Source organism: Tyto alba, unplaced genomic scaffold, assembly GCF_018691265.1.
Source record: "Tyto alba isolate M040663 unplaced genomic scaffold, T.alba_DEE_v4.0 Super-Scaffold_11, whole genome shotgun sequence".
Lineage (NCBI taxonomy): Eukaryota > Metazoa > Chordata > Aves > Strigiformes > Tytonidae > Tyto > Tyto alba.
The window spans coordinates 2,326,692-2,350,309 of record NW_024881273.1 but is presented as its reverse complement, the minus strand read 5'-3'; the positions used below and the strand labels follow the sequence as shown (position 1 = coordinate 2,350,309).

General features: G+C 41.6%; 1 protein-coding gene across 5 annotated transcripts in view; it reads right to left on the bottom strand.

The window, feature by feature from the left end:
• The window catches only part of TTLL11 (tubulin tyrosine ligase like 11), a 54,333-nt gene extending 38,819 nt beyond the window's left edge, over positions 1–15,514 (bottom strand). For 3 of the 5 annotated variants that reach the window (XM_033005640.2, XM_042786936.1, XM_042786937.1), the window contains exons 1-3: positions 15,170–15,514; positions 7,241–7,337; positions 5,323–5,456 (exon numbers count right to left, since the gene is read on the bottom strand). In XM_033005640.2, coding sequence (XP_032861531.2) covers positions 5,323–5,456; positions 7,241–7,337; positions 15,170–15,481 — 543 coding nt within the window. In that variant the 5' untranslated portion in view covers positions 15,482–15,514. Of the gene's footprint in view, positions 1–4,635; positions 4,687–5,322; positions 5,457–7,240; positions 7,338–15,169 lie in introns of those variants that run through there. The other 2 variants (XM_042786939.1, XM_042786938.1) reach the window with 2 other exon arrangements.
• Between the last annotated feature and the right edge of the window lie 8,104 nt (positions 15,515–23,618).

Below are 23,618 nucleotides of genomic sequence, written 5' to 3'. Positions count from 1 at the left end.
ATCTCATGTTACGTGTATTTCCCACTGCCTAAATAAATTTCAGTTTATTACTTGTATAGCAAAAGTAAGAACTGCAGAGATTTGGATGCTTCTATTAGTAGAAGTGAAATTGAGAAAGAAAGAAGTCTGGAAGGATTTAGAGTTCTCTTAGATGAATTTTTAAAACTATTTATAAAATATGGCATGTTTTACAACATGTAGCAAGGAAAGAATATGGGCACATTTAAGCCAGTGAGTTATCACGTGTCAGCCTTCAGAAGCATGGGAAGAAAAAAGCAGCTACCCGAGGTACGGGCTGACTGCAGCCCAGTTTGCTGCCTCTCCAAATCCCGCCAGCACCAGCGGTGCCGACCGCTATCGGAAGCTGTCTGGCAAGTAGAGTGTGAATGTAGTGATCCAAGTGGCACACACCAAGAACAGAAAGAAAACCCAAGGGAAGCGGCATTAATTGGCAACTGGTTAGGAGGTCAAGGACTGTGCAAGCAGTAGAAAACAACCTGTCTCACTACCCTCTTGGGCAGCCCTTTAAGTTCACGGTAAAGCAACAGGACGCTAATGAGGAAGCCTCTGCAGCTCCCCCAGCTCTATCGCTGTTCTCTGGGTGAAAAGTCCTGATGGGTGTAAATAGAGCAGCACTGCATTCACAGATATTTAGGAGGAAGAAAATTGTTAGAGCACAAAATGCAATTTATCAAAATACAACTATAAAATCCCGGTTTCAATGAAGAGATGCTGAAGGATTGTAGCTCATGAAACCCCTGACAGCTCTGGCACAGGGAGCCCTAACAAAGAATGCAGCTGCAGAAAACACAGGATGCAGGCTAACACGTTAATCTGCCACTCATGGGATTCGGAAAAATAAAGCACTTAAATTCTCTTCTTTTTGAAACGGGATGTCACAGTACAGATCACTCTTTTCTTGCATTCACACGTCTTACAGCACCAGACCTGCAGCTGCTATTCTCTCCATCCAGCCAGACACGTGCTGAACAAAGTTGGTGATCTGGTTTTACAGAGGCCTGCGGCTCACCACTAACAACTGGAGATTGACTTTAAGCAGCCTGAGGATACAAGCTAAGAGAAAAGGCAATCAATTGCCACCATCAGCCCTGGCACTGCAGAATGAAACAGAAAAAATTAACACACAGGAAAAGGCTGAGCACTGGTCAGATCATCGTGATTTTCAGACAGCACCCTCTGTTGCAACTACATTAGGCTGCTGACCCACACAAGAGGCGCAGCTCTGCTTGTGGTGACGTTCCCAAGGCCTGAAGGACTTCTGGCTCCATCCGATCCAGTTATTTATTTCACCGAGAATCACACTGCTAAAAGCCTTCCTACTAACTACAGCAGAAATTCAAGACCAATTATTTAGACTAGGATTTTTCTCATGGACAGGTGTCACACTAATTCAATGAGAGATCCTTCTTCAAAATAGGTCACTTTGAGGGATAAAATGCCACAATGGAGATCAGGCTTACGTAAACAGTGTGTGAATAAATAGGTCCAAGTAGATCAGCAGGCCTAGATGTGCAAAGAAGGAAAGTAGGATTTATGCCCTAGTCTTTTTACCACTGAAGAATAATCTTCTCCTGACGTGACATTACTCTGCATGCTAGAGGAGTTTCTCTGGTTCACTGTTGTTAAAGATAGCATCCCAGAAAGGCACTTGCTTAATCTTAAACCTCCATGACTAAACATACCCTACTACTATGACTCTAGCTGTACACACGAAGTGCCAATCATGGTCTGCTACAGCAGAACGTAATGAAGAACCTTTACGAAACCAGCCAGGGCAATCTTCCTCCCATTCCCCTGTCTGTTGTTCACGCCTCAGGCTACTTCTGCTCTGCTAAAGCAGCACCTTTTCAAAAAAGATAAGGCTTTCTGGGGAATATTGTTAAAGATGCAGCAACAAACTGCTTTTGAAGTACTGCATTATAACAATCATTGGTCTCATACATCTCTTACCTAACTCCTTCCATTTAGGTGGAAAAGAAATAATTTTCTCCACCATTTTCTAGTCCATTTTTTGATGGACTAGAAGGACTGGATATTATTCAGGCCTTCTATTCCATCAAAACATACACATGGCAGATGAAGATAGGATGGTGGGGAAAGGAGGAATAGTAATCCAGAGACAGTCTGTTTTTCAGCAGATTGACTGTCTTGAAGAAAGCAGATGGTTTCTTGATCTTCGAGGAAATTCCTGATGGTCATCTTCAAATTCTTCACAATCTCCTCAACTATATTCTTTCAGATTCTCATTATGAGGTGGCTTGTCCAGACAGAAAATTCAGACATGTAGGAAAATTAGTTCATATGAAATGAGATATTTCTGTGTACTTTGCTTGACAGAAGGAAATTATCTTTAAAAATGTTAACCATTTACAGTCAACATCAAGAGGGGAGTATGATGTCTAACGGTATGAAAATCTGATCTAGTTGCAGGTTTGCCTTTCATGAGAAAACACAGGCTGAATGAATATAGTGTTCTAAAAAAAAATGCATATAATGGACTATAAGATTTGACAGCACAAAGACTACAATATTCATGTCTACTCCTAAGAGGTATCCAAAAGCTGGAAACCTGATTAAACCACCAAAAATATGCTGTGCTGGAAATTCGACTGTCCAAATTAGATTCTTATTAAAAATTAATCATACTAGGCCTATTCATCACTCACAGACAACACAAAGGAGGCAGTATGAAAGCAACCAAGGTCCTGGTTTGAATCTCAAGGTAGTTACTTTTCAGAAATTGAAATTTCCTATTAGAAATAAGTTCTTAGCACACAGATTCCAACAGATTCTTCCGTTAGTGAAGGGGTGATTATCGTAGCACCTAAGCAACTTGCTGTAATTCATCGTCTGTTACGGTGATATGCTAGTACAAGATGTTTTACAAGATAAAAAAATAGGTGAATATTGAAAATAGCTAAATATATATTTACTTAGTACAATGAGCTTTTAAGCCCTTCTTAAAAATATCTATCAACATTTCATTTCAATACAAACCACACTAAGAGAACTACCATTTTGTTGGTATTTCCCACTATTAAGCTCATCCACAATAAACTCAAGAGTGCAGTTTTCTTATCAATTACTGGCTTTTAAAGCACAGAAGATTAATAGTAGATTAGCTGTAGTGTTCTCTACCTCTATGTAGGTATAGGGGAAGGTGGGAAAAGGCGACAGGATTTGATTCAGTTATTGATACAAATGTGCGATAAAAGTTCACAATCACGTCTATAGAAGTGAGGCACAATAAGGATGTTTGAGAGAGAAATTGTTTTGAAATGTTGTAGTGCTTCAGAAGGAAGCAGTGAGATTTAAATTCTTAAGCGGTTTCTTCTTTCGGTAGTCATTTCTATTACAGACAAAATCTCATAGGTGGTCATTTCTCAGCCCAGCCCTTTGCAGCAAAACTCTATACTACAAACAGCACCAAACCATCTTCTCATGTCTAACCTAGACCTACGTGGACACAGAATTTGTGACTTTTGGTAATTAACTACGCCCTAAAGGACCTGAATACTAGTCATAGTGAAGGTACAGCAACATGAGTTTCAGCATGACACATCTAGAGCTACATACTTAGCAGCTGCAGCCCATGACAATACAGCTTTCTAGAAGTACCAGTGATGGCTAAATCATCCTTTGCTCAAATAAATGTATACGTGGCACTCACAGGTTCATGTATATGCCAGTTCCTACAGGGGTATGTCTAGCATGCAGGCACGGCCAATGCTGTACTGTACTTGCTTGTGAATAAGCTGAAAATTCAGTCTCAGAGAGCTGACATTTTCAGCAGCATTAGGGTCCCCTGGTTGTAAAGCAAACAAAACCACCTAAGAACAAATAAAGAACACAAAAGACTGGAGAGCCCCTACTGAGAACTCATGAAACTGCAGATGAAGAGTGTTCTGAACCATCTATGGTTCACAGTGGATTTGGAATTTTTTGGTTTGTATTTTTTTGTTTTGGAGGGGTTACATTACAAACTTGTGTTAAGTAGAACATAAACTCTTACAACATAAAATATAATGTTTGATAACAAGAACTATGCTTTTCTCAAACACAGATGGAAGAACATATGCAAAGGAAACTCCTAGGAGTGTGTTACTGGACATCTGTTATTCTTGGAACAAAAACCGAATCATTTTCACTCCAGTAACCGTTCAACCAGAGAAAAGTATTTATTTGCAGTGCCACCTGCTGACAGCATGCGGGTCTGTGCGTTTAACCTGATGTACACACCACATTGCTATGTGCTGCTCAGTTAATCAGTGCCTTCTAACCGAGACAGGCACGATTCCCAAGAGAGTCATCACTAGAAGCCCAGTACACCATTTTGAAAGTTTATTTCCAAGTTATTTGCACTTATCTACCTGTGATTGCTAAACTGATTGGATAATTTACACTCCTTTTACAAACTGGTCTTTGATCTAAAGCAATAAGGCTGAAGTACTGTTGAGATTTTATCCATTTTTACTGTTACTAGCAGGGCCATGGCAGTGACCCAGGGCACTTGAAGAGTATATATTAAAAGATGTTCATGGATTTAATTGGATTGTGGATATGGTAATTATCTAAAAAGTAACATACAGTATAGAAGTCTATAAAAGTCCATACCTTTTTCTCTCACTTTTCCAAGCAGGGGATACTGTAGAATACAAGAATGCACTGGGCGAGTCAGACAGGGTTAAAACAAACACACAGAGTATTTTAACAAATATCTGTAATAACAGAACCAAACACCAACATACAGCATCACTTTTTTTCAAAAAAGCTGAAAAAGAATAGCATTTTATTACATTCTGAATATCTAAGCAAAGCAACAGCCTGACAAGAGATTCAAACAAACAATTATTCATGAAGATGTGAGTATATTTAACAACACACAATAAAAAATGCTGTTTTGGAGGATTTAGATAGAACAGGCAGGATTGACTAAAAAGACCTCAGTGATAATGAACCTGGGGAAGTACCACATTCCACACACTACTGTACTGGAACCTCCTCAGCCCCTTTAAACTCAGTAGAATATCCAGTGAAAGGGCTTACGGTTTTACCATATTTAATTTTCAGACATCTCTTCTGGTGTTGCAGAAAAGCAAAATCCTTTTTAAGTTTATTCTAGAACATAGGAAACAAAAGCAGTTCATCCGAACTATGCCTTAGCTCAGGCAAATTGAGAAAGATGTCATCCACAGCACCCAAGTGTGATTTTAAATAATCTGGTAGGTATAAAAAAACCTGAAAAATGACATGGCAACAATATCCAACGAGTTATACTATTTTGAGAGTAAAGTAATCTACCTCAGCCACAAAGAGGGGAAATTCTTCTGGCAGAATCCAGGATCGAGGATAGAAGTTATATTCAAGAGGAAATAGATCTTGCATTGTTCGCACTGCCCGACTCAGTGTAATTTTACGTACCATCTCTGTCATGCCTGGGAAAAGAATAGACAGTATCTAAAAGTGATGGAAAATCCACACTGAAGTCTCATCCTAAAAGTAAATTGTTATATCATTACTCACCCTACTGATAGGCACTCTAGTCATTGCTTTCAATAAAGCTGAAAACTTTTAAAATTTAAAATCTGACAAAATCTTTGTAGCATTCCCCCACCATATTTTGTATTATATGTATTACTGTATCATATTAAAAAAAAAATCAAAAATACAGCTCAGAATAATAGAGGGAAATCATTAGTCAAATATTGCCATAATCCAAAATTATTGCCCTAGTCTGCTATCACTCCAGTAATAGGTAAAAATGTAATTTAAATATAATCACCCACTTTGTGTTTACTTTGCATTCATTTAACTATGTCAGAAAGAATAGTTTAATTTGTGAGCAGTCAAACCTAGCTGCTCTCCTGAAGCTCTGAATCTCATGCTTGGATCATCCCATTTCCAGATCCGTGTGAGCTCTGGTAGAAGCTTTTCCCAAGGCTGGGGCATTCGGGGTTACTCCCATGTTGTTTATATGCTTTCAAGTATTACAGCTTAGTTCATGCTGCAGTTTCTCAGTGAAAACAGTATCAGTGGGCTTCTTTGCTACACGGTCAGCAAATTTCCACAAAACCTACAGGAACTCGGTAGTCTGTGACTATAAACCTCTGTCAAGCGTGGTTGATTTTGGCCAGGAGGTCCCAGAGGGACAAGGAGGACAGAAAGTGTCAGGGAACACACACACATTTGCTGATGTCTTATCTCCATCGGAAGCATAACTATAAAGTTATTTTTTATGGAAAAGGTTCTAAGCCTTTCTGAGGACCAACCCTTTCAGATTCTTTGAATCTCTTACAAGTAACTAAGAGAAGCATCAAGACCTCTTCTTCGAGAGAAAGAATTTAGTAAAACCCAGCATCACGTTAGTGCAGTGTTCCTGGAAATCAGTGCTAGTTCTGAAGGACACTCTGGTTTTGACTACTGTGCAGGCCACTTGCTTACCACCTAGAAGCCAGAATACAGAGAGTGTAACATTCATCGAACACAGATTTAAACCATCGGAAAAGTATACCATCCTATACTTGAATGTGAACTTCCCACAGACAGGAGAAAGTCTGGGTAAATAAAGCATGAAGTTCGATATCTGAGAGTTCTTATTCTCACAGCATACTAACAGCAGCGCTAAATCTGAGTAGAGGGCTTAGATAAGTCAATACCTAAGCTCTTAGCTCTTATTTAGAGAGATCTCAACAGGATTAAATGAGAAAAAAAGGGAGCTTAAAAAAGTAGAAGAGTCATCATAAGATGAGGGCTGACTTGAACTCTTCAATATTAAGAAATCCATTTGAGGAACTCCACTTCAAGCTTCTCCCTGAGATAGGCCAGAGTGCAAAACAAAACAGATTCTTTCCGCTTTGAATCAAAACAAAATCCAAAAGATACAGCACTGTTACCAATGCTAGGTAACAGACAATAATTACATATTTCACGTAAATTATAGCCTAACACTCTTATTTTTCCTAAGTTCATACATATGAAGTATTCTTTTAATCCAAAACACTTTCTCTCCAAAACAAATTTCAGTTCAGAAATTGTTCAAGACACCCATTCTGGTATTCATACCCCCTAAGCAGAAATCACCTATCAAAACTGGAAATATGATAAAAATACCATCATCTGATTAGGCAGATAATTCACATTTTAAAACAGTAAAACACAAACAGTTAAAATAATCATGCTTTTAAAGCATTTGTTTAAACTAGAAACAAAAGTAAGGTACCTGGAAACTTGTTGACTTGACCTGAGAATATATCGTTATCATGAAATGATACCCCATGCCAATAGATATCGCACGGCAAGCGTCTGCCAAAAGGAAACTGGAAAAGAGATAGGAGACAAGTTTTGAAGCAAACTGGCAATACCCGTTCATTCCTTACTTTTCTAAATACTCATATTAAGCATAAAAAAACATTCAAGAACAGTCTTCTGACTGTCCAAAGAAAACATGCTCTATATCTTGGTTGCAAAACTAAGAATATTTTGATCAGCTGAAGACTCTAAAGTTCAAGAAATTAACAAACCATGAAAGGTTTCTAGAAACTAAAAACAAATGACTGAGAGGCATGATCTGTACTGAGAAACTCCGAGCTTGTTATCAACCACAATTAAGGCAAGACCCATTTGTAATTTAAAATATTATTACTGAGAATAAAATTTCATTAAGAAGCATTTAATTCCAGCACATGAAGGCACAGCAACGGCAAGTACTACAGATGGGAAGTAACCAAACTCTGATAATGTTTTTGGTTGGGTTTTTTTTCTTCCACAGCTTAAGGGGTGATAGGCAACCATCAAAGGAAAAAAGCACTGGAGGTCACAGAGGAATTGTCATTGCTGGCAGTTACTAAATCAACTCCTATTCTTAAAAAGATCGCTATTTAATGTCAGGAGTCTCACGGCTTATATTTGTGCTCCCCCTGTGCAGCTCAGTAGCCCAAATCCCCTCCCTAGCTTGCATCCGTACCCATGGTGGCCCTTTACCCCCAACCGTGGGGCATCTCCACGTGCTCCCAGTCCAGCATGAGCAGGAAACATTTTTACTCCCTAGAACTTTATTTCAGGGAATACATGTAGTTAGTAATATTGCTGTAAATTAATAGTAAATTGTGACTGCAAAGCACTTTCTGAGCAAGATGATTTACATCGGTGTCCAAGCTGCAATAAATTTAAAATGGATATTCAAAGCAAGATATATGATATAACTGTATTATTCATTTTTATGTATTCAGTTATATATACTAATTATACAGTATTAATTCCTTTCTGGTACTAATAGCTTGTATTTAAAAGACAAGCTTATGATTTAATTAATCGTTTGTTGAGCGTATGTATTTCAACTATTAAGGACTAAGGCAATTATTTCAACAATATTAAGTATTCCAGCAACTTAAGAGCTTCTTTTCCCATTCACACAAGATTTCACCATAAATTGGAAGACTCTATAGTTTTCTATTAACAAGACGATCAACTTTAAATAAAGTCTGCAGAGCTTTGAAACAGAACTGCTAATTACTGATAACAACAGTTTCTAATAGTAGTAAAATGGTTTAAAAAAAGCAAGCTATCAGCAGTAAGAACAAAAGCCCTACAAACTAACAGCACCAACAATTCAAAGCAAAAAATTGTTAAAAATAATACATTTGTAATCCATGTCACAATAATAATAAATAATTAGTTTTGTGTGAAAAAGGTACTCTTATTTTCCACATCTGTTCTCTTACACACATTCCCTTTTATCAACCCAAAAAAACCATTTTATCTGCAACTCCATGTAGATGCCATTAATTAAATAGCATATGGAATACATTCACAGGAATCTCTTCTACTATTAGGTTATATCTTTTTCAAATAAATATGCTATGTTTCTGACCACAGCATTTTTAGTACATACTTGTATGAAATATCTACTACCCTCATTACCCAATGACTTCAATACCATCTACTTATTGAAAGAATCACAGGATTTTGCAGAAACTACTTGTTCTTTACTCCAAATGTAATTTTTCTTACTTTAAAAATTTCTTTAAGCACTGGATCTTTTTTTCCAATATGACAGAAAAAAAGAAACTCATAAAGCTTTGAGTGAATTACTTTATTTGCTACTTTAATTAAAATTTCAGTTTCCTCAGTAAAGAGCCTTGAAAAATTAATTTAAAATGCTAATTGAGCAATGCATCCTTCCTCTATTTCTTTACTCATAGGGATGAGATACCCAATTTAACAGAGCCAGTGGATTCTTCACTTATTATTATTCAGTCTGCAAAATCTGTTTTTGTGCAAGTGAAAATTAATTCTGGTAGGCTCTGAAAGACAATCGGTGGCCTTAACCTCTCTCCACAGGTATATCCAGAATACAGATGCAGTATTAGGTCTCAGAGCGCCCTTCCCACTATATATGAACAATTTATTTATTTATTAAATGAAATTGAAATGAAAGGAATGAAATTTGCATTTATATAACACCTTTCATCTGCAGAGGATATCAAAGCACTTTACAAACACTGCACAGAAATCATTTCACAACAGATGAAGAGTGAGCACCTCTGGACTGGAAAATGGAAACACTGCACCCCCGCATCAGCGACTCAGCACAGCAACTTCCCTACTCCTGACAAATCAAGATTATTTGGATTTATCCAACAACGGGACCGAATTCAACTCCTGAATGAGCTGGGAAGGATTCTTTATTATCTGCGCTATACTTTTACATAAGAATAGTGTTTGGAAAGGAACAAACTAGTTTGATTAGTTGGCTCCCTCTGGCAGTGCCGAGCGGATATAAATTAATCTTATTCTGGTAAAAGAGGCCTTTCCGCCAGCTCCTGGTGCGGGGGACTAGCTACAAAGAAAGGTGGATGCTTGAAGCAGTGCTCTGTTCTCATAATAACTTCTGTCTCCAGCTCCCAGGTGTCAGCTGGAATAGCCGAGATCTGCACGGATGCCAAAGCCCCGGTGCTCACAGCCCGGGGACCGGGGGAGCTCACAGCCCCAGCGGGACCGGCGCCGTCCGTGCTGCTGCCTGCTCGTCCCGTGCAGGAAACCTGAGAGCCTGGTCCTAGGATCAGGCACCGCAAACAACTTTCAGGTTGCAACCAATTCCATAGCTCTTTGGACAATTTATTTAAAGTCTTTTTTATTCAGAGCTGGGGGGCACTTGTCAGAACAAAACCAAGGAGCCACAAAAGAGAACAGAATTGTTTCCACAACTTTGACACAATTAATAATCCATCATAGTCAAATTTGTCTGACGGGTCATTTCTACCTTTTGATTAGAAGCCAATAATTTAAATTGTCTCACAGTCCAGTCCTTTCCGTCATGTTTAATGACAAGTTGGATGACTCTTGTCTTCTAGTCAGCTTTCCCCAGCATAAAATTTCAAACTATTTCTACGCCTCCGTGCAGCTACTGAACAGCAAGACAAATGAAACGCTTAATGCTGGGATATTTGATGCCCAAGACATCTGCTTCTTCCATTTTCCTGGTAATTGAAAGCTAACCGAAGAAATAATTTATTAAGTGATGAATAAACTCGGGATGCAAGCTCAATTTGTGCCCGTTATTTCATTTGGCATATCATGTTCATTTAAAGAATCTGACACACTAAATCAGATAGTCCAATCTAGTGATGGGAGTAATTGCTTCACTGGCATGCACATTAAAATTCTGCAATGCTTTTTAAAAGGTCCACCCCTGCACATTACCCCAGACAGGGTTGATAATTTAATTTACTCTAAATTCCCACAGCTGAAAAAAAGGCTGTTTTTTTTCTATCTTTTCATTCCAATAACAGAATCTCAATAGTCAAATTGCTCTCTCAGACCCTTTCACCTCTTCCTCATGTATCAGTGTCATAGAATAAACTGCTCAGCAATATTAACCATGTTTAAAGTATTCTTCCTTTTTTTTTTTTTTTGTCTTATAAAGGCATTTACCATCTGTTAGTTTACTAAAATGAAGACTTAACATGTGGACAACTCTGTAATCACACGGTGCATTACGTCTTACTTCTACAAATTATCAGGAAACATATTGCAAAAACAGACTATTACTGAAATAAAGCTCTTTTGGCAAGCCAAGGTAACTACAGCAAGGAGATTTCAGAATGTACAACTTAAAACAAAAACCAAATAGCCTACATGACACCATAATAATGCTATCCATTACATAGAAAAAGCTCTTGATAAAAAGGACTTTAAAAAGCCTATTCTAATGTCTTTTGCCCAACAAAATATTCAAGCCAACACATCCAGGAGCATACAGAGAAGAACAGAAACAAAACAAAAGCAGCAATGGGGAAAAAATGAAAAAGTGGTGAGGGAAAAGGATCAAATATACTAAATCAGAGCCCAGGATGTATAATACTTTTCAAGGTGATTGCAAGCGATGACAGTAGAATCCCAGCCCCTGAAACATCAGTATTTAAAATATATGCATTTCATTACCACTTCTAAGATTTTTTTCACATTATTTTCATGGATCCTATAACAAACAATATCTGTATTCCCTCTGCTGGTCCTGCCAGAACAGTGCAGCTACTTCCAAGGCTGGCCATCGGTGATAGTTCATAGACTCACAGCCTGGTTTGGGTTGGAAGGGACCTTAAAGCCCCCCCAGAGCCCCCCCCTGCCCCGGGCAGGGCCCCCTTCCCCCAGCCCAGGGGGCTCCCAGCCCCGTCCAACCTGGCCTTGAACCCTTCCAGGGAGGGGGCACCCACAGCTGCTCTGGGCACCCTGGGCCAGCGCCTCACCCCCCAAACAGGGAGGAATTTCTGCCTTAGATCTCACCTAAATCTGCCCTCTGGCAGTTTAAAACCATTACCTCTCGTCCTATCCCCATCCCCCTGATCAAGAGTCCCTCCCCACCTTTCCTGCACCCCCTTTGATCACTGGGAGGCCACTCTCAGGGTCTCCCCGGAGCCTTCTCTTCTCCAGGCTGAACCCCCCCAACTCTCTCAGCCCGGCCCCCCAGGGGAGCTGCTCCAGCCCCCCAGCATCTCCGTGGCCTCCTCTGGCCCCGCTCGAGCAGCTCCGGGTCCTTCTGCTGTTGGGGGCCCCCGAGCTGGCCCCAGCACTGCAGGGGGGTCTCCCCAGAGCGGAGCAGAGGGGGACAATCCCCTCCCTGGCCCTGCTGCCCCCCCTGCTCTGGCTGCAGCCCAGGGCACGGGTGGGTTCTGGGCTGTGAGCACACAGTGCTGCCTCACGGGCAGTTTTCCCCCCACCAACCCCCCCAGTCCCTCTCCTCGGGGCTGCTCTCCAGCCACTCCTCAAGGGCCCAGCCTGGGTTTGTGCTGGGGATTGCCCCGACCCCCGGGCAGGACCTTGCACTTGGCCTTGTTGAAGGTCATGAGGTTTGCCCAGGCTCACCTCTCCAGCCTGGCCAGGTCCCTCTGAAGGGCATCCCTGCCCTCCAGTGTGTCGGCCACACCACACAGCTTGGTGTTGTCAGCAAACTCTGAGGGTTACTGGAACAAATATTTTAGTGCTATTTTTTCTAAACATTTGAAAGGGAGAGCTTTCAAAATTATGCGTAACTTGAATAAAAGAGTTCTCCTTGGATTCTGCTTCTTAATGTTGTTTATTTTTCTCTTCAAATGTAGACGAGATCTCACCTACTGATTCCATGTCTACTGAAGTTTGCTAGCTTGAAGTCAACAGTTTTCTTGCTCCCATCCTAGAAGAATTTCACCTTCATATTTTCCACAATGTAAAAAGTACTAGTTAAGTCATAGCTAATATTGCTTCCCCTTTCAACACTCTTTCCACATTTAGGTGAGGGATGTGGGGGTGAGAGGTAAAGAAAGAAAGAAAGAAAACAAAAAAACAAAACAAAACAAAAACAAACAACAACAAAAAACACCAAACAAAAAAACACCTAAACCTGATTTGACTCTCATACATTGATATGAGAAAATCCTTTCTTGACAAAAGGTAACATCACAGTCATACTTATTAACCTATTTATAAGCTGGAAAACATACAGAAATACAATTACAGTGACTTGTTTACAGGAAATTAACTATTGGTCACCTAGATGTTACAGTTGAGCATCACAAAATTCTGTATTAGGTCTCTTCTTTATTAAGAGCACAGAGTGGCCAGAAGAGGAAGCAACAGGCTAAATGAAAAATATTGACTGAACTAGTGGATGGAGGAGAAAGGATATTGAGGGAGACAGTAAACAAAGAAAGATGAAGTAAAGGCAAAAGCAATTGCTGTTGCGGGATGCAGAGCAGGAAGGAGGAGGATGATTAATACAGTGCAGATATTCACGAAAGGGACAAGAGCATGTGAAAGAGGTCATTTTGGAGGACTGAATACCAAGTGCAAGATAGACATGCAAACCAGTAAAATCTCAGTAAACACTAGACAAAATTAACCAGTAAGTATGGCTTGTTACCAACATAATATGCGAGGCTAACTTAAATCAGGTATTCAGAAACACTCACTGGAATAGCATTGGGCACTCTGAACATAAAACTTAACCATAAGCACAAAGAAATTAAGTGTGAAGTCCCCCTTGCTCTGTACGTCACAGAGTAAACTACAGAGCAAGGCTGCTGACAGACACTCCACAGGTGCACTGAGGGGTACAAGAGGTGCCCACAGGAGGTTTTAGTTTCATGCCTCTGGTGTTTCATTACTATTTTGCTCTAAGAACAGGAGTTGAGAACTGGAACATTTATACGAGACTTTGAAATTCTCCCACTGGATTTAAATAACAAAAATCTTGAAATAAAGTTTTATGAAGGCAGAGAATGAGAAAGCATTCCTCTTCCTGGCAAGGAGCATCTGTGTATCTGTGGTATTAGGTATTTAGGACATTATGAATAAACACAGGTAATAGTTATTGACACTCAATTCTCCAGAAAATAAATCTGTGGTGTTTATCTCTGATGTTAGGAACAACATAGAATATACTGTCTACCCCAACTCTGTACAAATTTTGTTTAAAAAAGCATCAGGTGCACAGAAACATTAGTATCTTGTGAGTGGGCATCCCAAAGGCAGCTTTGTAAATTAGAACGGATGCCATAAATCACACTGCTGCATCTTAGCTCTGAACGTGAAGAAACAATTCATCCTCAGGTTTTATCCTTCCGCTTTATGTCCCCTCCAGCTTCCCACTTCCAAATGGACTCCAAATACCCTTTTTCTTACAGAAGTTCCTTGAAAAGCTGCTAGAAGCCATCTCAACTTCTATAAAGCCACTGATAAAGTTATTATGGAAAGAAAATCTTTACAATTTGAGAACAATATGGCATCTTAATAAGATATAAATCTCTTCAGGATTTAAATAAGGAGCTCCAAAGCATCAGTTTTGTGCCAGCTCCCATACTGTCATGACTCCAGTTCTGCATAAACAGGCAGACACTGAACTCCTTCCACAGCACAGAGAAAACATATGACTCAAGCTGCAGGGAAGGAAAAAAAAAAAAAAAAAAAAAGCCATACTGTCTCTACATACAATAATTTAGAAGGCTAAAGCCTGTTATGTATGCTTTATTAGATGGTTTAATATTATTTCAGTCATACACAGCACTCTGACATGCCTTCAAGATAATCTGTGATGCAGAGGCTTTTCCATCAGATCAGACAGCAGGTCATGCTTTTTTGTCCACTGTCTTGTACCCGTAGTATGAGGGAAAGGTGAAAGGAAAGAAATGCAAAGTGACACAACACACTGAACATTTCTACATAGGGGCTGGTTTCTTTCTTGCCCTTTTCAACGATCTGTTTAAGCTCTGAAGTATAATATCCGATTACCCCTATTTCGGCTTGCATAACCGGTGGTAGCACTTTTGGTCATGAAACAAATCAGCCTCCAGACTTGACATCTAATTAGAAATAACACGTGTGGAGATGACACCAGCTGGAAGGAGCCCCCGGCTGCGGGAGCCTGCGTTGGCGCTGGTCGGGGAGGCGGGGGGAGAGGAGGAGGAAGAGGAGGAGGAAGGGGAAACTCTTTGCCGGAGGCAGACCCCCAAGGCAACTGAGGGGAGGTTTCGCCGGCAGAGCAGCGGCGGGACCGGAGGGAGAGTCCGGGCCGGGGCCCGGCGGGGAAGGGGAAGGCAGCCCCGGGAGCCTCCCGAGAGCCGGGCTCGGTGCTCGGCGAGGAACCGGCTGCCCCGCGGGCCGGGCGGGCGCTCACCTCCCTCCAGCGGAGCTGCCGCAGGCTGATCTTCAGCGCCTCCAGCGAGGTCTTGGCCTTGGAGCTGTCCACCGTGACGCGGGGCCGCCGGGCGGCGCGGCCCCCTTCCTCCCCCCCGCGCCGGCCCGGGGCCCGCCGCCCCCTGCCCCGCGCCGCCCGCCCGGGCGGGCCGGCACCGCGGGGGTCCCGCTCGGCGGCGGGCAGCGCCTCCTCCCCCGGGGGCTCCTCGGCGGGGAGGGCCGGGGACCCCGGCGGCTCCTCCGCCTCCCGGGCCGGGGCGCAGCCCTGCGGCGGGGCCCCGGCCGGCTCCATCCCGCGGCGCCGCCTCGGCCCGGCCGCCGCCCCCGCGCCCCGCCCGTTGCCATGACAGCGGAGCCGGCCGACGGGCCGCGCAAGGGGCCAATCGCCGTGAGGCGGGGACGGCGCTGGCTCCGCCCCGCCGGCAGCGACGGGCTGAGACCGGCTCGGCCATTTTGGGTGCGGGCAGGATGGGGGCGGTAAAGCCGGCCCCTTCCGGGGAGGCCATTTGGGAAAGGCGCAGGGGCGGCCATATTGGGAGCGGGCGGTGCCGGGCGGGAGCTCAGCGACTCGGGTCGGTCGTGGGGATCGGGCAGCGTCTGCCAGAGGTTGGCTTTGCCGCCGAAACCCCTGCCCGCCTGGCTGAGAAATCAAATCCGCTTCTTATCGTGTGGTGGAGTGGTTTGTACGCGAGGCGGGGGGGAGGGCCCGGTGCCGTCACCCCGAGACAAAGCCCCACTTCTCTACCTCAGACTGACAGCACGGCTTAGCTCTTCAGTTTCCTCACCCTTGCCTAGTAACGCCCAACTTGCTCTTCTGGACTAACGTCCGCTGTATAGTTGGATTAGTTTCTGCATTTTCTTGAATTATTTTTAATTAAAACCCGCCCGGAAAGCCCACACTGGCAGAGTGATGCTGTGGCACTTGCTCTGAGGGGGAGCGTGGGGCGCGTTGACTGAAGGGCCCTTCGGCCCTGAACCCTCTGCTGGAAATACCTCCCAAAACGGGTGTTTCCGTGGTCTATCCAGTGCTGCACAATTTCATCTGAAAACCATGCCGCAAAAGTCACTTTAATCTCTGGATTTTAAACACTTCCGTTGCCTGAGCGAGTCAAATGCACAGCAAGAAAATGCAAAAACCGCGTTTACGATGGTGAGAACTGAATGAATAGGCCTACCAGCAGTTACGTGAATCCTTCATAGTATTAGTTAACAGGCAATGAACTTGAGAACATGCAAGTGAACCGCGCGTTGTCTGAAAGGTAGCAAAAACCCGAGATGGCAGCGCGGGCAGGCGAGGGCGCTGCACCCTGCGAAATCCCGCCCGGCTGCCGGCTTAGGTGCAAGACCTGGGGCGGGGGGGGGAAGGATTCTGCATGAAGGAGCTGTCACAAAAGTTTTCCTGCGATGGAGCAGGACTGGAACTGGACGTCAGAAGAAACCATTCGGATGAAAGCAAGCTTTAAATAAATACAGCAAAAAGTTGGGACTTCCAGGTAGCTGCAAGTTAAAATAAAAAGGTTACATCAAGACTAAGCTCCTGACTGGAACTCCTCAGACCAAGACGAGATAGGAATGTATCTTTTACTCTGCCAGACCAGGTTTTAGGAACATTTGGATTAATATCTTATTTTCACCTCACATGCTGCCTGCTATTTTACAGAAACCAAGACATAAGACACAATTTGCCAGTAACTGTGATTCTGTGCGTGTGGACCCTTTTCCACAAGTCAGCAGTCATTTCTAAAGAAAGCTTAATCACCAAGATACTGTCTTATTTCAGTAGCAAACTAAAGCTTCACCTGCAATCCTAACTCTACACATATGTTTTCAGTGCATCACCTATGTCCCACCATTTACCCTTGCAGGCAACAAAGAAACTAATTAATTAATTAATTACAATGTTGTTTCTTACAATGTGAAGTAACCAGGAAGGCTGAGGTCACATAACTCGCTCTTGGTTGCTCTCAGGTTGATATTAAATGATGTACATTTTTTTTTCTTTTTTTTTTTTTTTTTTTTTTACAGCTGTGATAATTAAAAACTTGGGAGCGTTTTGCTGTGCAAGCAGGAGCTCAGAGGGGGTCCTGTCACTTTGGCAAGGCTGATCTGCCCAGGTGGTGTCTTTTCTGTGTCCATCACTGAAGGGCATGTCCTGGTTATCTCACCAACCACCATGTGTTGGTGACTGCCAACTGGAGTGTGATTTTAAATGATGACCTGACTGTCTCTTATTTTACAGCCAGGCTCCCGGGTGAACATTTTTAAACATATATTAGATTTATCCTCACCAATGTCAGCAGTGCTGAAGGAAAGCCAGGGAAATAGTTAAAATGGGCCAAAGCATTAAGAGGCTTTGGAGTGTGGGAAATACCAAACAAAATGATTGCAAAGGGGAAATATTTTTATATCTAATTATGATATAACTACATTTCTTACAGGCCAATAACGTACTAGTTGTTTCTCTACCAGAGAAGCTGTAATATATCAGATACCTGGTTTGCACTGTATTGTATGGATAAAACCTTCATTTCATGTTGAGATAAATAGAGATGGCCTGTAGTGTGCAGCACGAAGTCAGACTGTACATGGTATTCAGGTACTACAAGGTAGGGGAGTAAAATATAGGTTGAGAAGTAATAAGGTAGCAAGGTAATGCAGAAGTAGAGCGTATCCTGCTGAATACTGCAAGCTGGATCTAGCAGCAGGAGAGAAATAAGAAACTTTAGACCATCTGTCCCCTGTGAGGAGAGGGGAAATCTAAAGTTACCATGTGCTCTTAAACACAAGCTTATTTCCAGAGACCGTCACTCAGAGGGAGTTGTAGATAAGAACAAATTGTTACTATCTTGTGATAATGTAGTGGTTTAAACTCAGTCAGCTAGCCACTCACACCCTCCCCGCCCCTGGGGAATGGGGGAGAGCTGGAGGGGTTAGGGTAAGGAGACTTGTAGGTTGAGATAACAATGATTTAATAATTGAAATAATATAAAGTAGTAATAGTAATAATAGAAAATACAAACAAGTAATTCACAATGTGATTACTCAGCACCTGCTGACCAATGTCCAGCCTGTTCCAGGCTATCAATCCCAGAGAAAAGAAAATTCTGAAACCACAATCCCAGAAACAAGAGCGAGCTTCCCAATCCACCCTCACTTATAGACTGAGCATGATGTTACATGATATGGAGTATTCTACTGGCCAATTTGGGTCCATTGCTCTGGCTGTGCTCCCACCCAGTTTCTTCTGCACCTGTACACTGGCAGGCCGTGGGAAGTTGAAAAGTCCTTGATTTCTTAGCAACAGCTAAAAACATCAGTGTATTATTAACATTATTCTCATATCAAATCCCAGACTGAATCCAAAACACAGCACTGTTCTAGATACTAAGAGGAGGAAAATTAGCTCTATCCCAGCTGAAATCAGGACAGATAACAAGTGAACAAGAATGTGTATTCTGTCTAGAATTGTACATCTGTTAGACTGTGCTGGGAGAAGGAATTTTTTCTGAATCATCTTCCAGTGTCACTGTGGTGATGGTATTTGTAGGCAGGACAGAACAAAGTGTGCTCTCCTACACGGGAGGGAATTTGGCAGAGAATTGGTATAGGTGTACATTTATCAGCACAGTATCACATACCTTCAAGAGATACTTCAATTCCAATCTCAGAGTATTTTGGCCTTGTAAAAGCCAAAAAAACTGTCTCCTGATGTAATGTCCCTGTACTTTTATTAGTTAAATTCAGGATATCAAATATAACAGAGGTGCTAGTCTAGTTTTATGGGAATGGGGAAGGACACTGATTGTACAGTATTTTACTCATCTCTTAGGCCAACAACTTCACTCTCATTTAACCTAAATCATAACATACTGAGTCATTATACCATGACATCGTTAACCTGATGTTTGTGTGTGCAAATACGCCATAATGTGCACAGGTAGCCGTCAGATCCAAGGATGAGTCTGATAATAAAGCAATTTTACAGATGCAGACCGCTGATGAGTAACATCCTGGAGAATCACTCTAGAGATCGGCCTGTTTCCCAGAACTGTTCTAGCAGGTACTCTGTATGTATTTGCAGGAATATTCTCACTGAATATTCTAATATTAGAATATTCTAATTCTAAGAATTACACCTTCCCAGGCAGTAAATTGAACAGTACAAGTTTCACATCATGATAGTGTGCTGATCCAAGCAACTCATACTGAAGGTGAACTGTACTGCCAACTCGTGGTATACAGAATTCATGAGTTAGACACGAAAACACATCAAGCTTATGAGTTCAATAAGTAACATTTTTCTTAAATAATATATTTGACTTCTTCGAGTAAGCTTTTTGGTCACTGAGACTGCATCAAAATTTCTAGCTTTCATCTAGCATCATAAGAACAATAAATGTGTTCTTTTCTCTATTTTTCTTTTTGAAAAGATAGCCAAGACAAGGAAAATACTAAGTAGCGTGTAATTTGCAAAAAGAATCATAGAATGGTTTGGGTTGGAAAGGACCTTAAAGATCACCTAGTTCCAACCCCCCTGCCATGGGCAGGGACACCTTCCACAGCACATAATCTTTTTAAAATATCATATAAAACTGGCCTCCTACCAGTGGCAAAATAATAATTATTTGAAGAAATACTTTAATGTACCATTTTGAAAAAGAACATACTCCTCAAGCTATTATTATTTTTTTTTAAAAAAAGGTTACTCATTAAGAACTATCCATCCATGCCTGAAGTTATTAGTTCCTTTTGCAATGATGGTATTTTCTGTCAGTTGTACTTTCACAAGTCAATAAGAAAGCAATGCTTTATAAAACGAAAAGCCAGAAGAAAACATATCTAGTAAACAGACACCACTTGGAAAATGTCAGTGGTGGTGTTATGCTTCAGATTGGGATTAAATCTGTATACATCAACCTATGTTTCCAATGTTTATGTTAGACCGCTGAAGATTTGTGGTTGACCTACATATGCAAACAAAACATTTGCTGCATACTTGGGGTGGGGGGATTTGCATGATAGAAGATGATGAAAATATGCATAATTGTAGATGACATTTTTCATTCCCGAGTCCTGTTGCACAGAACTTTGGAACTGGCCATGCGTGAAAGAGGCTTGCAATTCCAGTGGGTGGATTGCCTGGCTGTGCTGCTAAACTGAACCTTCAAGACATTAAATCTGTTTCTTCTTGAGCAACACAAATCTGGCGGTATCATCTAACCAAGCAGACCTGTACCTGCAGAGGACACGTATGACACTGTCTGAGGGGGCTGAAACAATTACAGTTCCACACGCCACATCTGACTTCATATCATGTGGCAGCTTCAGAGACTCACTTAAAGATTTTGCCTGCGAGTTTTCTCTGTTCTCTTCAAATCCCAAATACAACAGAAGGTAACATCACACAATTTCAGTCAGCAGTACCTAATTTATCTATTCTTGCCTCTGTATTTCATCGCACAGCAGCATTTATAGGACATGGTTGGTGCTCCCAGGCTTACCTGGTTAAACAAAGAGTTTATCACCTAGTGATCATGAGTGATAGAGAGTTATTTGATGTATAGCAAACAAGACGAACTGCAGGTCAAAACACATTTCTTAACTACTTCATCCATCTTTATTTTGATAATTTATCTATGCAGAAAAGTTCAGATTTGGCAATGGTTGGGCTTTTTGATCTGTTCCCATTTTTTCTGTTAAACTGAAGCTCAAGATCAATTCATTTAAATTAAGGTTGAGCAGTTGCGTAGTGGGGAATATAAATCTTTACCTCCCTTTCCTTCTAGATCATTTTTTCACTAGGGGAGAGCACATCTTCCTAGAACAACAGAAGGAAAAATACATACATAACCCTGGGACCTTGCAGTAGCCCAGTATGATGACATTTCGTGGCTGTGGAAAGCTCCTGACACACTGTTCCCCTTAAGTCTGCATCTTATGATTGCTGACTGTCTTAAGATAGCAAGAAAAGCCAACAGATTTTGCTGTGTAGCAGTAGTACTGCTTAATTTTGCTTCCTTGAGTAAAGAAAGCAATTGTAAGGGAAGTAAAATGCATCTGAAATTTTGGAAATCCAACTGCAGTACACAATTTTTTGCTTCCACTAGCAGAGCGTGTTATTTCCATAATATGCTGTCCTCCCCTTCCCCCACATCAGCTCATTCTGTTCTGCATAAGGAGGGGACAGAAGCTGGTTGTTAGTATTATGCACAAAACCAACACCCAAACTCTTAAATTACCATTATAACTGATATAAAATTCAAAGTCACTGAAATTAGGGAAGGGTTTTATTGCTTTGATGCACACCTCATATGATTCACCTGTATTCATCTCTCTGTCCTATAAAGCCATCAGTAAGTCAGTTAAGTTCCTTTGGTCTTAATTGATGAAACTCTATGGCAGTAAGTGCTGTTTCAGTAACTATGAATTGGACATGCTTTGCTTCATTCTGCCACTTTATTAAATGTACACAGAAAAATGCTGCTTTCAAGCAAGTATCTCCTGAAGAATAGCAAGTGAATTCAGCTCCTAAATCCCAAAGGGATGTCTACAGGCACACTGCAAGTCTGCCAGCAGGATAGTACACTGGAGACTTGGCTCTGAAAATTGCACCAGCACAAATACATATTAATAACATTGATAAAGTCGCATGACAAGACCATATCTGCTAAGATAGTAAGCACGCACAGTTCTCTCAGATCTTACAAGTATGATATGGAAGTGATTTCCGGTAACGGAGGTTTTCTCTGCCAATGCTGGATGTCTGTCTGGTTGTCCTTGCTGTATCACATCTTATTTATCATTTAAAATTTTTGCAGCTCTGCTGTGCAGAAATAAGAGCTTGAAATGGTTAGCAGAAGGGAGGAAAATTCCTTGGCATCAAGACCAGGTCTCCTTTGGAAAGCACGCAGTGCCTCTGCAACTCATTTATCTGAGTTGTGAAGGTGGGTTTGAAAGAAACCTGACAGGCTCAGACAGGAGCAGCAGCTACCTTCCCTGCAAACTAACTGACAAAACGATTAAAGAACACCCTGCATATAATACCCACTACCTGATTTACACCACATTCGAGGTCTCTTCAAAAAACCAAAGCTATATAGGAGGAGGGATTTCCATGCAAAGTAAATGTCAATGCAGACAAAAATGTGCATCCACGTGAGAGAAAGAGAAGGCAAGCAATCTTGGTAGCCTGCGCCTGAAAAAGAAAGCTGAGATAAACCTGTTCTCTGGAAAAACACTTGAAGCTATGAGCCAAGAAGCTGTCTTTGGTGCTTCACTCCTACTGTGTTCAAAGAAATGGGACTTTCTGTGTGTGCTTTGCACATCAAAGGAACAACTAGCTCAGTACCTCCATCTGATGCAAACACCCACTATGAAGTTTGGCTAACTGTTCACGTCAAGAAGGGGTAATGCTAGTAGGGGTTTGTTTATACTAAATCCATGACAATGTACTGTGTAACTGTTTAATTCCGCTTACTTGCCCAGTTTTATTATCCAGAAAAGGCATACAGCTTTCTCACCTGCAACAGAGTCAAAAAATTTTCTTTGTCCAACAAACTACAAAGTTAACAGCTTTTTAAGTTTAGCAGCCTTCAAACTCGACTCTCAAACTCAGATCCAAACCATTAACCTTAGAAGAGCTCAGACCTACAGAAAGTTCACAGAAGTTAATGAATGTGGAATATTAAACACCTCCATTCAATTGTGATCTAACACAGTCTGGCACTGCAAGCTTTATTAAATCACAGTTGCCTTCTTTTTCTCAGGATTCCCATGAGATGTTTCCTTCCCCCTACCCACAGGAGTTCATAATCTGTGGGATACTGGCGGGCACCAGAACAGCAGAAAAAAAAAAAGGACCATTCTTGTTATTTCAGCCTGTTCTATCAGATTAAAAAAATGTAACTATCCCAAGTGAAGTCCATATGCTCCCACTTATATAGGAATGCTCTTTTGGCAATGTGAGGGTAATGAGAAGAAACTTTCAGCAGCTCAGCACCATGACAGGTTCATGCATGCCTCAGTTAAAATGCAGTATTGCAGAATCAATGTAGAGACTCACCAGCAGTGGCTGTGTTAGGGTTTTTTTCCCTTACTAGTTGAGCTTTGCTGGCATTAGCATCAAAGGAAGCATAAGCATAGGCTGACTGGGTGGCATCTCCTCCTTGGATTTAGGACCAAAGGACTGAATCTTGCTCAATCAGGCCAAGGACATTTCCACACAAAATCTAGGTTATTAATTCAGGTCAACAGGTATTTTTTAAATGAAGATTCGTACAAGATAAGTGCCATGAAATGTTCTAAGTACACACTAGACGATAGCATAAAGATCACACAAAAAAACACCAACAAAGAACTAAACTGACGGATCTGCAGGTGAGATGTGTATCTACAGTTGCATATTGGACAGAAACCAATTTATTTACATA